The sequence below is a fragment of the Panulirus ornatus genome, chromosome 46, assembly GCF_036320965.1.
Source record: "Panulirus ornatus isolate Po-2019 chromosome 46, ASM3632096v1, whole genome shotgun sequence".
NCBI lineage: Eukaryota > Metazoa > Arthropoda > Malacostraca > Decapoda > Palinuridae > Panulirus > Panulirus ornatus.
The window spans coordinates 40,959,215-40,978,307 of NC_092269.1; the positions used below are offsets into that span (position 1 = coordinate 40,959,215).

The 19,093-nt window shown below is 45.4% G+C and overlaps 1 protein-coding gene across 3 annotated transcripts in view; it reads right to left on the reverse strand.

The window, feature by feature from the left end:
• RhoGAP102A (Rho GTPase activating protein at 102A) overlaps positions 1–3,347 on the reverse strand; it is a 104,287-nt gene extending 100,940 nt beyond the window's left edge. For 2 of the 3 annotated variants that reach the window (XM_071689287.1, XM_071689285.1), the window contains exon 1: positions 53–3,347. In XM_071689287.1, the coding sequence (XP_071545388.1) occupies positions 53–2,764 (2,712 nt within the window). In that variant the 5' untranslated portion in view covers positions 2,765–3,347. The remainder of the gene's footprint in view (positions 1–52) is intronic. The other variant, XM_071689286.1, reaches the window with a different exon arrangement.
• Positions 3,348–19,093: the final 15,746 nt, after the last annotated feature.

The following is a 19,093-nucleotide window of genomic DNA, read 5'->3' on the forward strand; positions in this document are numbered from 1 at the left end:
TGTACATACATAATGCAACGTTCTACAAGACTCGACATGAGTGGGTACTTACCATTGGGGTCCAGATGGAGGTGGTGCCGGCTGAGGCTCTGGACTGGCTCTTGGACCTGGCCCGCCAAATCTTCTTGGCCACCAGTCTTGACGCGTGCCCGCTGCCGCCGGACCGCGTCCTCTGCATCACTGCCGGGAGAAGAGACTGCAATAGACCCTGGCTGCCCCGGTGACTTCCCTGACCTGGGCTGACTTGTGGGTGTGATGAACGACTTCGCACGTTGTATATCATTTGTGCCAAGTGGCCAGATGCCTGAAGGGCTGATAAGGACCGTTGGTACTGTGGCAGGGTCGCCATGAGGCCTTCCGGCTCAAACTCGCTCGTGTCAACTGAGGCGTCAATACTGGAACGCTTGTAAATGATATGGGAGCCCATCTGGGAGAGTCTGGAGGCCTCAGCCTCGGAGACCAGCATGTCCCGGGTGCCCATTTCGTCCGTGACGGTGATGGAGTAACGCGGGGACGTGGGCAGCGACGGCGGCACGCTCATGGAACACTCGCTGCTGGAGAAGTCGCTGGAATCAGCCTTAGAGACCCGCCTGCGGGACTGCCGCCGCTGGTAGATTATCTCTACGGGGGCGCTGATGCGTAGCCCAGCCAGAATGAACTGCGGCAGAGGGTCACCCACTTGGATACCCTTCGCTTTCTTCTTAACCTTCTTCTCATCCTTAGCCAGATATTGTCTCAAGACTTCCTCGCTCTCTGGGTCTGGAACCCACTTGGATTTGATGTTACGCAGAGTTTTGTCGTAGTTTACCGTTTTAAACTTATCAATTTTAGTTTTTTCAACTGTCTTTTTCGTGGACCCACCACCCTGTTCTACGTCACACTTCAAGCCTAACTTAAATACGTTTTTCAACTTGCTCTTTTCTGGTGTTTTCTCCTGCTTGGACTTTTGTCCAGGAGGACCTACATTGGCTCCCACCGCAGCCGCTGCTGTCTTCTCTGCCCAGGCCAGCTTGGCAGCAACCACGCCCCTCGGCGGCTGTGCTTCTCGATCCTTGTCAGACACCTTCCTGCCATCCTTCCCAAGTTGTTGCGGCTGTTCGTCGGGTTTGATACTGCCGCTGGCCGTGCTCTCGCGCCTCTGCCACAACTTCTTCAGCATGGAGGTGCTGCTGCCTCCGCTTTCCGGGGTGGCCACTGGAGCCGTCCCTTGCCCTTGAGACTGCTGAAGGGCCTGTGCTTGTGCTCGGGCTTGTGCTTGCGCCGCAGCTGCAGTAGCCTCTGTAACACTCCGCGACTCCGCTCCGACCTTCACCATATCCTCGGCCGTGGCGTCGTCATCGGTCTGGACGCACATATCCAGGTGAGGATCAGTCTGGCACCCAACGCTGCGGGTGCCAGGGATGGCCACCTCAGGAGGCTCATCGAAGTCCTCGTCCTCGTCTTCTTCTGTTAACTGTGCTTCCAGGAAAAGAGATGCGACCTGCTGCAGGTTGCAGGAACCGTAGTGACGCAGCAACTGCTGGTATATCTCGGGTGGCAAGTCGTACCTCAGTTCCCCGCAGGACATGAACCGCTCCCGTGGTGATCCTGCAGGTGCGGGCATGCCAGGGTAACCAGTGCCGGGTAAGCCGCCGGGCTGAAAAGCCTGACCATGGTTGGTGGCGCCCATGTACATGCCCGGGCTCGATCCAGGACTTCCAGCGGCCATTCCAGGCGCGGCGCTTGCGCCTGCCTCTATGGCAATGCCCGAGCTACTGGTCATGCCAAGGTCCATTTCCATGCCAGGGACTATGCCCATTCCAGGCACCATGCCCTCCCCAGCGGCCATGCTCCCGCAGCTGACCAAGCCTTGGTACTGCCCATGGTCCATACCCTGGACGACGCCTTGGCCCATTCCATAGCCAACACCAGGGCCGACGGCATGGGTCATACCTGAGTCGAGGACCTGGCTGATACCTGGGCCGACGGCCTGGCTGATACCTGGGCCGACGGCCTGGCTGATACCTGGGCCGACGGCCTGGCTGATACCTGGGCCGACGGCCTGGCTGATACCTGGGCCGACGGCCTGGCTGATGTCTGGGCCGACGGCCTGGCTGATACCAGGGCCGACGGCCTGGCTGATACCTGGGCCAAGGGCCGGGCTGATACCTGGGCCGACGGCCTGGCTGATACCTGGGCCAAGGACCTGGCTGATACCTGGGCCGACGGCTTGGCTGATACCTGGGCCGACGGCCTGGCTGATACCTGGGCCGACGGCCTGGCTGATACCTGGGTCAATGGTTTGGCCGATACCTGAGCCAAAGGCCTGGCTGACACTGTGGGTGAAGCCTGGGACAATACCATGGCCGACGCCGATGCTGACGCCGTGGGCGAGCTGCCCAGGACTGGCAATGATCTCATCGTCGGTGTCAGCGAAGTCGTCGCCGTCTGCCGTGTCAGTAGTGTCGGAGGTGACGCTCGTGAACCTCTTGCGTCTCCTGCGGGGGGCGCGCGGGGTCTGCTGCGGCTGTGGCCATAGGATAAACTCCCGGCTGCGATTGTTGATCTTTTGGAAGTGCTCCTCGACCCGGGGGATGTCCTCTGTCTTGTGAGGGTTGACGCCCTCAGGGAACAGCTTCTTCCCGGCGTCGCTCATATAGCGCCATGTTTTCCTCGTCAGGAGCCACCGCTCCTTCAACTTGGCCGTCGTGGTCTTCGGCGCCTGACCCGCTTTACCGTCCTTCCTGTCCTGTCGGCCTCTGCCCTCCATGCTGTCCTGCCGCATGCGGGCGTCACGCTGCGGGAGGCGTGGGCGGGCGGGCCACCTGCCTTTTGTCACTGTGGCGGTGATGGTGTAGCCGCAAACACACTGAGGGGAGCGGCGCCCCCCGCTCCCGCCCCCACACGCCCATCACTCACTAGCGTACTGCCTTACTGTCCCCACACACTGCACTGCACCATGCTCCCGGCACTGTTGCTACTGCCTCAGGTTCCTTGCCTGCCTGCCTGCAACAGAGCAGCAGCGCTCTGCTAGGCCCGCCCAGTGGTTGGCGACTGGCCCGGCTAGCCCAACTCTGGCGCCACCACCACCACTACCACGCCCGCGCCCCTACCACGCCACCTCTAACCCGCGCCCTCACACACGCCCACACGGTAGGGCCACGACCATCACAACCCTACTTAACGCGGCTTCCGGCGGAGGCAGACGCTGCAGAAGGTGCGGTAACACGGCAGACGAGGAAGGTAGGGTCCAGCACCGGCTGGGGAGACTGGCAGTAGAGGCCGCGGGCAGACGGCCGCTACCCAGCTGGCTGTCAGCTGACGGGGCCAGGTGGCAACACGCCTCACACCCTACGCACGCCACCACTCACCTCTACCCACGCCCACCCGCCCACAGCACCAACATCATCCAGTAATAAGTGTAGTGGAGCACCATGCACGGTACAGTAGGTAGACATGCAGTACACAGCTCCTTAGGAGGGTTTGTGCCCTGGGGCTGAGGGCATGGTAGGGGGGGGGGGGTGCAGCCCCGCGGGACCACACCTAAAATAAGTCCGTCAGTGAATGCGGGGGGGGGGGGGGGGTGCACCCCCATCACCACAGGGGCTCCCTGCTCGCCTCTTGTGAACCCACAGCTACTGCCATAACCCCGCCCATACCATACCTCATGCCACCATAACATCACCATGTCTACCAAGCTACAGCAAGAGGTCAGAGGCCCTTAACTTCTCCAACAAAAAAGAAGGAAGGATCAGGAGTGACTTGATCACAACAATCAACTCGATTCAACGTGTTTACCGTGGCAACTGTGAACAGTACTTGAGAGGACATGGAAACAGAACCACCAGATGCTATAACACGAGATTAAGAAACTTGTAGGAAAAATGTGATTATATGGTAAGAGCAGTTGATGAATATAACCTTATCATAATCCCATAACCATAACACTACCATACTTAACACTACTATAACATTATCATACCTCCAATAACCATAAAACAACCCCTGATGAACCTCGAAATGAAAATTATTTTGAAGGAGCAGCGACCGAGAGAAACTGCACCATCAAATAAGCCGAATATGTGCGGTGAGCATTACGCGCTCGCTTGCCATTCCGACAAAATCTGGTCGTAGATACCCGTAGGTAGGTCCCTGCCGCTACCATAATGTTGCCATACATCCCACTACCATAATGTTGCCATACTTCCCACTACCATAATGTTGCCATACCTCCCACTACCTTAATGTTGCCATACTTCCCACTACCATAATGTTGCCATAACTCCCACTACCATAATGTTGCCATACTTCCCACTACCATAATGTTGCCATAACTCTCACTGCCATAATGTTGCCATAAATATCACTACCAAAAACTGCCGCAACCATAACTCTCATTTCTCCCACTACCAAAAACTGACTACACCTCCTGCCACCATAATGCTTACGCACAACGCTATCATGCTTCCTGCGTCTTAAGACTATCATAACCTACTTCCGGCTCTCATGCTTTCCTGTACCCTAGACCTGCAGCTACCACACCTACCCGCACGCACGACACTCTCCCTCCCCACTATGTCTCCCGGTACCTGACACTGACCATATCCTTCCCCCCAGTTCACTATGAGCCACTATCATGTTGTCCCTACCTACGGGAAATGGTACACTACCATACCTCTTGTTACCACGACCAGCACACTTGCTACTATGACCAAATACCTAAGACACGCCCTCCTGTTTCTAAACAGCTACCACACAACCTAGTTATCCCACGACCAGGATGATGACTATACACTACTGGGAACTGGTTTCTATATCGTCATCCGGCAAGAGACGTGCGCCATAATCAACTTGTGTGTACGTTGTTATCTCGTTTATAATGGTCTTATCACCATGAGGACAATCAAGTGGATGATCATAAACATACGTGTCACGACTTTGTTTAATTATCATCTGAGAATACTGCAACGTTATTTCCTTCTCTCTCTCTCTCTCTCTCTCTCTCTCTCTCTCTCTCTCTCTCTCTCTCTCTCTCTCTCTCTCTCTCTCTCTGCCTGGTAGCAGGCGGTGGGCAGCCACCGACCAGGGAGGTATGTTACCGGTACTACCCGCCTGAGTATTGGGAGGGCTGGTGACGACAGCACACTGAGCCAATACTTCAGTGGCTGTCAAGTGTCATTCCTATGGCCCAGTACGTGGGTTCCTGGCTTTCAGTGCACAAACATACAATCTCACCATCTCATAACACATGACAACACCTAACTCACACCACTCTTCCTTAGGAACCCTACGTTTTCCTGCGGTAAGCGCTACTCGTTAGGCTTCCTAAGAAAATGTCGCAAGTGAGAAAGTAAGTAAAGACACTTAAGATTCTGTGGTGGAGACTTGAAGTGTTTGTGTGTGTGGTATGTCGTGTTGTGGGCTACCCTACATACCTGCCACAAGATCGTCCACCTCCCCGGCTACATCTCTCCCTCCCAACACCTGCACAATACAACGCTTTCTCTCTTCATCTTCACAACACAAAGTACCTTTCTTAGGCAGGCAAATATATCATCACTTCGAAATACGGATGACTTTTCATTACCCCACACACATATATATATATATATATATATATATATATATATATATATATATATATATATATATATATATATATATAGAGAGAGAGAGAGAGAGAGAGAGAGAGAGAGAGAGAGAGGCCACATTCGTTCACACTCAGCCTCTAGCTCTCATGTGTAATGCACCGAAACCACAGCTCCCTATCCACATCCAGGCCCAACAGACCTTTCCATGGTTTACCTCAGACGTTTCACAGGCCCTGGTTCAGTCCATTGACGGAACGTCGACCCCGGTAAACCACATCGTTCCAATTCACTCTATTTCTTGCACGCCTCTCACCCTCCTGTATGTTCAGGCCCCGATCGCTCAAAATTTTTTTCACTCCATCCTTCCACCTCCAATTTGGTCTCCCGCTTTTCCTTGTTCCCTCCACCTCTGACACATATATCCTCTTTGTCAATCTTTCCTCACTCATTCTCTCCATATGTCCAAACCATTTCAACACACCCTCTTTTGCTCTCTTAACCACACTCTTTTTATTTTCTCACATTTCTCTTACCCTTACATTAATTACTCGATCAACCCACCTCACATCACATATTGTCCTCAAACATTTCATTTTCAACACACCCACCCTCCTCCATACAGCTCTATCTAAAGCCCATGCCTCACAACCGTACAACATTGTTGGAACTACTATTCCTTCTCACATACCCATTTTTGCTCTCCGAGATAACGTTCTCTCCTTAACATATTCTTCATCGCTCTCAGAACTTTCGCCCCCTCCCCCACCCTGTGACTCACATGCGATTCCATGGTTCCATCTGCTGCTAAATCCACTCCCAGATATCTAAGACACTTTACGTCATCCAATATTTCTCCATTCAAACTTACATGCCGATCAACTTGTCCCTCAACCCTACAGAACCTAATAACGTTGCTCTTATTCACATTTATACTCTCAACTATGTATTTATATTTGCTGATAACCACGAGGAAAATAAAACATGAAACACGATAAATTCCCAAATGCATTTTTGGGTAATGATCACATCGTCAGGGGAGATACAAGAATGAGCCGTATCTCCTCTGATGATGTGATCATTACACAAAAGTGTACTTGGGAACTTATGGTATTTCATTTTACCTCTTGCAATATATATATATATATATATATATATATATATATATATATATATATATATATATATATATATATATATATGATAAAGCATAAGTGAATATAAGGTCATCGTCCTGTCATAATCTATTAGCCATGTAATTAGGTTAGAGTGCTGTAATCTGCCATGTAATTATCAACGTGTCAAAATATGCCAAGTGACAATTCATGTGTCATAAGCTGCTGCTGCTGCTGCCTAACCTTATTGTGTCATAACCAGCCTGGTGTATGTAACCTACCATCCTGTGTCATAACCGTCTCTCCTCTGGCTACACTCCTACGTGTCAAAATTCACTGTTCGATAATCCAGGAACCCGTACCCCAGCCAGACCCCAGTACCTCAGTCAGACCCCAGACCAGAGCCACACTCCACCAGACCCCAGTACCTCGGCCAGACCCCAAAACAGAGCCACACTCCACCAAGAATAAAACCCCAGCAAGACAAAAACCGACCTCTTTACGAGGAAGCCGCCCGCCGCAGCCATGATGGTTGGTACACCAACGGGGAAGATCCAGCCACAGGCGGGGTTGCCAGTTTGTAAACACTACAGATTACCTATAGCGGAGGGAGGAGTCGTGTGGTCATGAATTCATGTCCTAAAATATCTAGATCTTCTCGAAACTTTAAGAACTAATCTGTTATAAAAGATTTGAAACAAAAAATGATTCACATTGTGAAATTTGGTCTTTATTCACATAATGATGGAGCGGTGTAAGTAAAGGCGCTACAATGCATGTGATCATACAGACAAGCAATGTGTGTGTGTGTGTGTGTGTGTGTGTGTGCGTATATATATATATATATATATATATATATATATATATATATATATATATATATATATATATATATATATATATTTTTTTTTTTTTTTTTTTTTTTCTTTTAAACTATTCGCCATTTCCCGCGTTAGCGAGGTAGCGTTAAGAACAAAGGACTGGGCCTTTTTTGGAATATCCTCACCTGGCCCCCTCTGTTCTTCTTTTGGAAAAATTAAAAAAAAAAAAACGAGAGGGGAGGATTTCCAGCCCCCCGCTCCCTCCCCTTTTAGTCGCCTTCTACGACACGCAGGGAATACGTGGGAAGTATTCTTAATCCCCTATCCATATATATATATATATATATATATATATATATATATATATATATATATATATATAGGGAGTGGGGGCTGGAAATCCTCCCCTCCGGTTTTGAATTTTCCAAAAGAAGGAACAGAGAAGGGAGCCACGTGAGGATTTTCCCTCTTAGGTTGTCCTCTGTTTTTAACACTACCTCGCTAACGCAGGAAATGGCGAATATATATGAAAGGAATATATATATATATATATATATATATATATATATATATATATATATATATATATATATATTCCTATGAGTCCACGGGGAAAATGAAACACGAAAAGTTCCCAAGTGCACTTTCGTGTAATAATCACATCATCAGGGGAGAGACAAGAGAGAAATATAACAGTCAGTTGATATACATCGAAGAGATGAAGCTAGGACGCCATTTGGTAAACATGTGATTGTCCAATCACATGTTTACCAAACTGAATATGAAAGCTAGAGAATAGATGCGAGCGAATGAGGCCCTTCTTTGCCTGTTGTTGGAGCTAGCTCGCCAGCATATGACGAACACCTATGAAAAGGTGTCTTTATTATTAACAATATTATTACTGTTTTTCTTATCCTTATCATCATTATTGTAGTTATTATCATCATTATCAATATTATCATTAAAATCATTATCATTATTACTACAATTATTAATCATAAAAACACATACATCACACAAAAGCGTACAAAAACACTTCTATCGGGTTAAAAAATCACCAAACAAACGCCACTCCATAAGCTTCCTCTCCCACAAACACAAAACTCCACACACAACCAAGTCATCTCAGACACATACGCGACAAACCCACATACCAACCAAGCCCCACACATGGGAATGTCCAAGGATATACACGCCTTCTACACTCACACACACACACACACACACACACACACACACACACACACACACACACACACAAACCTATGCCCCTACACATACACGCAACCCCCATAACACCCTCACACACGCCCCCTCCCAACCCCACACACGTGCTAAGAGCAACATTCAAAATCCAGCCAAGAGACCATTAAATCACGGTTGATGCTCTATCATGCGTCCGTATCATGTATCTCCAATCAATTAATCTACATAACTATTTTCCCTCCACCGAGTTTCATTGTATATCCTCAATAACCTTCTAACCCCACCCCTCCCCTCTCTATCTCTCCGACTCGCATCTCTTTCTCCCCCCAGTCTCTCTCCCCCTCACTAGACAGACGCTTTCCTAGCCATGATGCACCACAGCAGAGCAAACTACCCCAGGCAAAATAACCTCAGCATGCTATTTTTGTGGTGGCTGTGTCGCGAGGGGCGGGACCTGACTGTGACGTCACCGGTCAGCAACGTGACGTCATGAGGTGCACCAGGGAGGAAGCATAACACAATCATAACACAGGCACAGAATAAGATAGCCTGGGTAACACCATATTAAATGGCGTCAGTAAAAGAACTGATGCAGTTCAGGTACACACACGTTATGCTCCAGTCTTCTGTGATCTGATCAGCCAAGTAACAAAAGTAACGATGTCGATCATCACATTATACAGTCTGGGAGGAGGTACATGTGTGACGTCACAATCAAGCGGTGACTCCCTCACATCACAAGACGGGCCATGGTATATGGATGACACACAAGGGGGCGGTACTAAACTCCGGATCTGGCCAATCAGGAGAATGGATTCCTGACGGGTAGGGAATCCCGAGCCCATGGCGGCATATATACAGTGTTGTACACTCTCCCATAAAAAGTATCGGTCCCCCCCCCCCCTGGCCTAAAGCTTCTAATCATCTCCAATTGGCTGACCGAGATTAAAACTTGACCTTGCAGCCACCCAGATGTGTCATGTTGATGCAGTTCTGTACCAGGGAGGCAGCTAACTCAAGTTTTAACCTCGGTTGGACAGTTGTAGATGAATAGAAACTTCAGACCCGGACGACCGACACCTTACTGGGAGAGTGTACAATACTTGGTTGTGTATCAGTCTCTCTCAAGATGGCCTCTAGTCAAGATGTAAAAAATTAAATTATTTCCGCTTCATTCTGAGTTTTCTTTCCACCAAACTTCCTGACACAAACAACAGATCACCTCGCAGACCTACACACAATGAGGTGGCAAGCACATCACATGATAAGCCATGGAATGAGCAATGTAAGGAGTATGCTAAGGAGCGAGCCATATTCATGATTGGTCATAGAGAGCGAGCATTATACAAAGCAGCGGACACATCACATGGTGGGCCACGGACCAAGCATTTTCTACGGATGCGAACATCACATGATGGGCCACGGAGCAAGCATTGTATATGGTTGGCCACGGAGTGAGCTTATCAACTGACAGACCACTGAGGGAGCATAATACGGGGCAGCAAAGTGACGTCACAGTAAGGACCCGAGAGCAAGCATAAAGCCCGGGTACGGCGTCGGCCAAGGAACAGAAATAGAGAACAATTTGTAAACTGTGATGAAACTCACAAGATCAAACCCAGCAGATAACGCCCGCTAACACCACATAACACCTCCACTAACACCACATAACACAACTAGCACCACATAATACCTCCACTAACATATATATATATATATATATATATATATATATATATATATATATATATATATAAAAGAAATATATATATATATATATATATTTCTTTTTTTTCTTTTTTTCTTTTTTTTTCTATTTATTACACTGTCACTGTCTCTCGCGTTAGCAAGGTAGCGCAAGGAAACAGACGAAATATGGCCCAACCCACCCACATACACATGCATATACATACACGTCCACGCACGCACATATACATACCTATACATTTCAATATATATATATATATATATATATATATATATATATATATATATATATATATATATATATATTTTTCTTTCTTTCAAACTATTCGCCATCTCCCGCATTAGCGAGGTAGCGTTAAGAACAGAGGACTGGGCCTTTGAGGGAATACCCTCACCTGGCCCAATTCTCTGTTCCTTCTTTTGGAAAATTAAAAAAAAAACGAGAGGGGAGGATTTCCAGCCCCCCGCTCCCTCCCCTTTTAGTCGCCTTCTACGACACGCAGGGAATACGTGGGAAGTATTCTTTCTCCCCTATCCCATATATATATATATATATATATATATATATATATATATATATATATATATATATATATATATATATATATATACAGACATATATACATACGTACATAATTTATACTTGCTGCCTCTATTCATTCCCGTCGCCACCCCGCCACACATGAAATGACAACCCTTTCCCCCCGCATGCGCGCGAGGTAGCGCTAGGAAAAGACAACAAGGGCCGCATTCGTTCACACTCAGTCTCTAGCGGTCATGTATAATGCACCGAAACCACAACTCCCTTTCCACATCCAGGCCCCACAAAACTGTCCATGGTTTACCCCAGACGCTTCACATGCCCTGGTTCACATTTACTCTCAGCTTTCTTCTTTCACACACTTTACCAAACTCAGTCACCAGCTTCTGCAGTTTCTCACCCGAATCAGCCACCAGCGCTGTATCATCAGCGAACAACAACTGACTCACTTCCCAAGCCCTCTCATTCACATCAGACTGCATACTTACCCCTCTCTCCAAAACTCTTGCATTCACCTCCCTAACAACCCCATCCATAAACAAATTAAACAACCATGGAGACATCACACACCCCTGCCGCAAACCTACATTCACTGAGAACCAATCACTTTCCTCTCTTCCTACTCATACACATGCCTTACATACTCAATAAAAACTTTTAACTGCTTCCAGCAACTTGCCTCCCACACCATATATTCTTAATACCTTCCACAGAGTATCTCTATCAACTTTATCATATGCCTTCTCCAGATCCATAAATGCTACATACAAATCCCTTTGCTTTTCTAAGTATTTCTCACATACATTCTTCAAAGCAAACACCTGATACACACATCCTCTACCACTTCTGAAACCACACTGCTCTTCCCCAATCTGATGCTCTGTACATGCCTTCACCCTCTCAATCAATACCCTCCCATATAATTTCCCAGGAATACTCAACAAACTTATACCTCTGTAATTTGAGCACTCACTCTTATCCCCTTTGCCTTTGTACAGTGGCACTATGCATGCATTCAGCCAATCCTTAGGTACCTCACCATGAGCCATACATACACATAATATCCTCACCAACCAGTCCACATCACGGTCACTCCCTGATTACGGTTACATCGTGAGCGGAAAGTCACCTTGAGAGATTCTGTATGATCGTCAACTGATGAAGGGCAGTACACTCTCGTCGAGGAGCGTTTCGCTCCAAAGTAATCTATCACTTCCCTGCTTCTGACTGCAGCGCAGCCTTGAGGCAGTAGAAATTAATGAAAGAGGCCTTGGGGTAATAATAGTATTCGTAGTTATTATAATGATAATAATGATGATGATAATAATAATAATAATAATAATACAAGTTTTCATGGTGGGGTAGTTATTTTGCCTGTGGTGTTATAAGTGCGGCAGATATGGTTGCCACAAGGTCACAACACTATCCATCCACTTGATCATTAGTTATGAACCTGTCAGGTGAACAACGCCTCCGGGTTGAGGATGTCAACAGTGCCTTATGCTCCATCAGACACAGCATGGGTCATATGGGTTCGAATCCAACGCGCGGCAGTCGGTACACACCCAACCCTTTCGTTCATCCTCCCCTCGGAGGTGATGGATAAATGGGTAACTGGCTTAGGCTGGTATGTGTGTGTGTGTGTGTGTGTGTGTGTGTGTGTGTGTGTGTGTATGTGTGTGTGTGTGTGTGTATGTGTGTGCGTGTGTGTGTGTGTGTGTGTGATTAACATATGTGTGTTACGGGAAGATAGTATACCACTATCGCCCTGTTTCTTAACTTTGGCGTGTACACACACACACACACACACACACACACACACACACACACACACAAGCCTGAGCCAGGTACCCATTTAACGACCAGCCTTGAGGGGAGGATGAACATCTGGGTTGGGAGCAGAACGGCTGCCGAATCCATGATTTGAACCCAGGTGGGCCACACCCCGGGCGGGCCCATGCTGACTCACAGTGTGTTGATGGAGCGCAATGTAGCGTTGACGGATATATGGTAATACAATACACAGATGAATATCATACAGGGAAAGTCTCGATACGAAAAATTACTCAGCAGGAAATAAGCCGAAGGAATGTATGTGTGAGAGGGATCTGGAGGGTACCAAACATGTCGCTATAGTCCCATTTTGAGGGAAGTATGGGGAAACTAAAATGTCTAGTGATAAATATCAATATCCCATTCAATAAAAGATAAAATCACATCTTTAAAAAACTGTTCATAATGGATACTGGGCTAAAACTGTTCATAATGGATACTGGGCTAAAACTGTTCACAATGGATACTGGGCTAAAACTGTTCATAATGGATACTGGGCTAAAACAGTTCATCAGTTTGGTGGCCGCACTTGTAGACGAACACAACAGCAGAGATGTTAGTATCCAGAATCAGGATTGTTCAGTAACAATGAAAGAGGTTAAAAACTGCCTACTATAACAGAGAGAAGAGTAAGGGGTGATATGATGACAACTTAAAAGTTTCCAAACCTATTTCGAAAATGATTTCGAAAGCAATTAGTTTTTCGAAAGATACAAAGATAAAACAACTAGAAGCCTTGGCAAGAAAATCAAGCCAGGAACTTGTTCGAAAAGATGTAACTAGTTTTTCAGCAACATAATGGAAGGTAACCTGAATAATCAATGAATTTAAGAACTGAAGGCTCTCAATCATGGCCAGAAGGCTCTCAATCATGACCAGAAGGCTCTCAATCATGACCAGAAGGCTCTCAATCATGACCAGAAGGCTCTCAATCATGACCAGATGGACCTCAATCATGACCAGAAGGACCTCAATCATGACCAGATGGACCTCAATCATGACCAGAAGGACCTCAATCATGACCAGATGGACCTCAATCATGACCAGATGGACCTCAATCATGACCAGATGGACCTCAATCATGGCCAGATGGACCTCAATCATGACCAGATGGACCTCAATCATGGCCAGATGGACCTCAATCATGACCAGATGGACCTCAATCATGACCAGATGGACCTCAATCATGGCCAGAAGGACCTCAATCATGACCAGATGGACCTCAATCATGACCAGATGGACCTCAATCATGGCCAGAAGGACCTCAATCATGGCCAGATGGACCTCAATCATGACCAGATGGACCTCAATCATGGCCAGATGGACCTCAATCATGACCAGAAGGACCTCAATCATGACCAGAAGGACTTCAATCATGGCCAGATGGACCTCAATCATGACCAGAAGGACCTCAATCATGGCCAGATGGACCTCAATCATGACCAGATGGACCTCAATCATGGCCAGATGGACCTCAATCATGACCAGAAGGACCTCAATCATGACCAGATGGACCTCAATCATGACCAGAAGGACCTCAATCATGGCCAGATGGACCTCAATCATGACCAGATGGACCTCAATCATGGCCAGATGGACCTCAATCATGACCAGATGGACCTCAATCATGACCAGATGGACCTCAATCATGACCAGATGGACCTCAATCATGGCCAGATGGACCTCAATCAAAAGATGAAGACAGACCCTCAGACAAGAGGTGATGGCCTCCCGCGGTACCACCTCTCGTTAAACCATAATTTCGACGGGGAAATATCATGCAATACAACTTATATGTTTGTTTCTCTTTCCATCAAATATTAACCAGTCGTCACTGAACACATCTACCAGTACAAAACCCTTCAAGAAAAACCACAGACGTCTAACCATAAAATCCTGCATTAGTTAACTTCAAACTTTTCGTGTTAAAAAATACAACTAACATTACTCAGAACTTAAACATACAAGCTACAGGTGAAGACCCTCAAGATATTGCAAAAAAGAAAAAAAAAGTTTAAGTTAGGGTTTCTTTTTATATAATGTCAATTAAACTGTCACATACCTCTACCAATGACAACAATGGAATGCGTGTGAGTAAACTCTGATTGGCTTATCAATACTCCTGGTTGCCAAATACCACAAGATGTCGTCTTGACTATGATACATTGGTTGTCTGCATATTTAAAAAAATCTCATAAGGAGTTCACACTTGGAGTAAATTGCTAACGATACTACTAGCCACTACGTTCCCCGGTATTGATATGATCATGCAATGTGGATCCTAAAAAGGAAAAAATATAATGAAGAATAACCAGGGTCGTCAACACTCCACACACAACACTGGCAGGGACGTGCCAAACCAGACAATAACAGTAGGTTGAACTAGTGCTAACCTGTTACCTGTCTCCCCGCCCAATATAACTAACAATATGTCTACTTCCATCTAAGTTATGAAAGTGGATGTCAATTACGAGGACTCCTATAGTGTCGCCCGGAGTGGCAACAATACACATTGAGATATATATATATATATATATATATATATATATATATATATATATATATATATATATATATATATATATATATATATATATATTGTCCCTGGTGATAGGGGATAAAGAATATTTCTCACGTATTCCCTGCTTGTCGTAAAAGGCGACTAAAAGGAGAGGTAGCTGGAGGCTGGAAACCCTTCCCTCCAGTTTCTACTTTTCCAAAAGAAAGAACAGAGAAGGGGGCTAAGTGAGGATTTTCCCCCTTAGGCTCAGTCCTCTTTTCTTAACGCTACCTCGCTAATGCGGGAAATGGCGAATATGTATGGATAAATATATATATATATATATATATATATATATATATATATATATATATATATATATATATATATATATATATATCATGAAGGTGAAATCGCAATTCAGTAGTTGAGTCATTTTATTTGACGTGTAATTTATGTATACATGCAGCACTACATGTTTCACGGAGACAATCCGCCTCTTCACGTACAAACAAGTATGTTCAGGAAGATTACATGTTACATTGTTAAATAAAATCATGTGAACTACTTAACTGCGATTTCACTTTGATAACTATCATCACAACATCCTTTCTTGAGAGGCAGTTGGAGTTACTACACGACCCATTTTCCAAAGTTCTTGTGGCTCAAAGACGGCGATACTTGCACCAGCCGGGATGTGATGGTTTCCTCTGTAGTGAAGACTTGTGTAACGACATTGTACAGCCAGTAGTGGTACAGCCTCGTGAAAACTGACTTTTCACTCTTGATGTGATCTCGAGCAGGAAGGCAGGCAGGGTCCTGTAACTTACTCTCTCTTTAATGTATATATATATATATATATATATATATATATATATATATATATATATATATATATATATATATATATATTCCGACGGCTGTTTAACGGTAGTACAAAGAAAGGATGACGGAACACAGTTTGGTTTGTCTCGAGAAACAGATGAGTAAGAGGAGTTAAAGTGAGTGTGGTGAGAAGTGTGCAGTATGGTTATATCTGTGTCAACATTCCTCCTCCCCCAGGAGGCATTCCTTTAGTTCTACACTCATGCAAGAGATGGCGCCATGCGTCTGTCTCGGTCGCCGATTGTAATGCCATCTTTTGGGAATTTGTGGAACTATCAGTACTCGGTCGTCTAGCGTAATTCTATTATCAGAGCCACTGTGGAAGTAAATACTACATAAAGGTAATCAGTTCATCCCATAAATAGAAAGTGTTTATTCTTTACCAGAAATTGCTTTTTTCAACTGACGAGACAAAATAAAGATGAATTTCCTTAAGGCTGGAAGAAGTATGGACACAAGGCAACAGACGTACCAGCTAGAAATAGAACGTGGGCAGTGTTCCGTTTTCTATAGCATAAGAATGGAGTACAGGTTGGTCCAAAAGTTGACGCCCCATCGTCCCGCTTCGCAAGTCCCGAAGTATTCTTTAAAATCTATGAAACAAGTTTCTCCTTCTCTGATCAGCATTAACTAAAAAATAAGCGACCACAAACGCCAAAGAAGCAGTCTATACGCCATTCCAAAACAAGAGCTCCCTGCACTTCGCTAAAAACAAACCCTGGTGACGCAAGAAAGAATGATACATATTCGTGAGAAGGTGTGTTCAGGGCGGGTCTGGCCCAGGTGAGCCAGGAAGCAGCCTGGAACCATTTCGGTGAGGCAGGAAGTAATGATGTAAACACTGACAACACCGGGACCCTTCCTCCTGAGTGTTTACCACCAACAAGTGTGCACTCAAAGATTTCCTTTAGTAACTAGTATTTTATCTACAAACCATTATATTGCGTGGCCTTCCGCGCGTTGCCCTCCCTACGACCATAACTGGCTGATCTTCCTCAGCCATACACGTTGACCATTAAGGCAGAGTATACGGTATACCATCATCAAAGCCAACAGTAACCACATCAAAGTAAACTTAAGCTGGTTTACAAAAACACAAGTAAGCAGCATGATGGTTCCTCCCTGAAGAGGTTCCTGAAGGTAAACCTCAAAATCATAAAACTTATTTCAATGAAAAAATCAAAAGTCCCTTTACACTCGGCCTCAAAGACCGTATGACTTTTATTTTCCTTCTTTATGAGTATTTTCATGGGTTCCCGGCAAGTAGTGGCGTTCCACACCAAAAGCTGTTATGTGAAAGGTTACAAAATCCCTGACCGCAACCCCTACAGCCGGCGGCATGGAAACCTTGTACTACCTTATCCTGACAGTCTTAGCCGTATCTCGACACAAAACAAACAGGAATTTTATACCAGTCGACAATAACGCCTGTTAGAACTGCAAGATTTCCCACAAGTGTTGCTACGTAGCACGAAGGTAGCCAGGAAAACACACACACACACACACACAAACACTTTTATGAATCGTTAACTAGTTACTACTATGACCTCCCACTTCTGTAATACCTCAACAGTGTAGTCTGAGCCAAATGGCTACCTAAATCCATTAAATCGTTATCTATCTATTTCTTTTATTTACTCACATACGCAGTCGTGAAGTGCTGGTTAACGTTACTGACCATGAATCAGCAAGGACCCACATGAGTTTGAATCGTGGGCGCAGCAGTCGGCCCACACCCAACCCAGTTCATCATCCCCCGGAACTAGTCGATATATGGGTACCGGCTTAAGCTGGGGGTGTATACATACATTTAGGATTATAGGAACTTATTGGAAGTTATAGTGTTTCATTTTCCCCGTGGACTCATAGGAATAGGAGTATAGATATGGTACATATTTACAAGATTAAGTAAAAGACTGGGCAACACGAGGGTAGAAAGCCATCCCTGTACATACTCACAACCACATTCTCAGTCTATATAGAGCGATACTCACAAACATGGGCCATCCTGTAAACTTGTATACAAGAAGACCACGCCCTCACAAACCACGAATTATAAATATATGTACGTAAATGTTTTATCCCGTACATAATGTGCTGTCCCGTTAAATGCCATATTTCTATCACTAAATAATATGCACAAGTATGAATAAATCTGACAAAGATAAAAAGCATATAACAATTCGGTTAGATTATTTTTAGGTGGGAAAACCCCTATCTAAAAATATATTACCCACCAAAGAAAACGTTCATTGTACAATAAACGAATGGTAAACTATATCAAAAGAACCAGACACTGATTCTTTTGAAACTGGTACTTTTTCTTTTCTTGAAAACTAAGTTGCCATTGGTTCCTTAACATAGAGGCTCCGCAGCTGTTGGGCGACATGAAACTAAGAACTTTGGGGCTCACAACACAATACTCCTGGACAAACTTTATGACTCGTCAAACTGAAGGAACAACAGTTGACACAAGTCTTCTTTCCTCTAAGCAGTGTTTTAAAGCGAAACCTTTAAGAATTCACCCTGCTAAATGTTTCATAGTCGGAACCAGTGAATTTCCATCTTCCCAGCAGTTTCCTAATTCAAAACTTTCTTTTTACCCCCTTCCCCCCACACCATCCCTTCCCAACACAAAACTGGTAAAAGACGAGACCCAATACAACATTCGTTTTCCATTAATTCGCTAATGAAATATTCTCGTTTTCTTTGTAAAAAGCCAAGTTTGATCGAAAACATATAAAATGTAGAAAAATTACTGTGTGATCGTCGTTTACCCTGTGTTTTGGTGTACTTGCTTTTATGCCAAAATTATCAAATAATACCAAAATAACTTACAGTACAACATCTTAATTGTCTCCTCGCCAATATGATAGACTGACACTTCGGCCCCTACTGAAAACTGGGTTACAATCTTG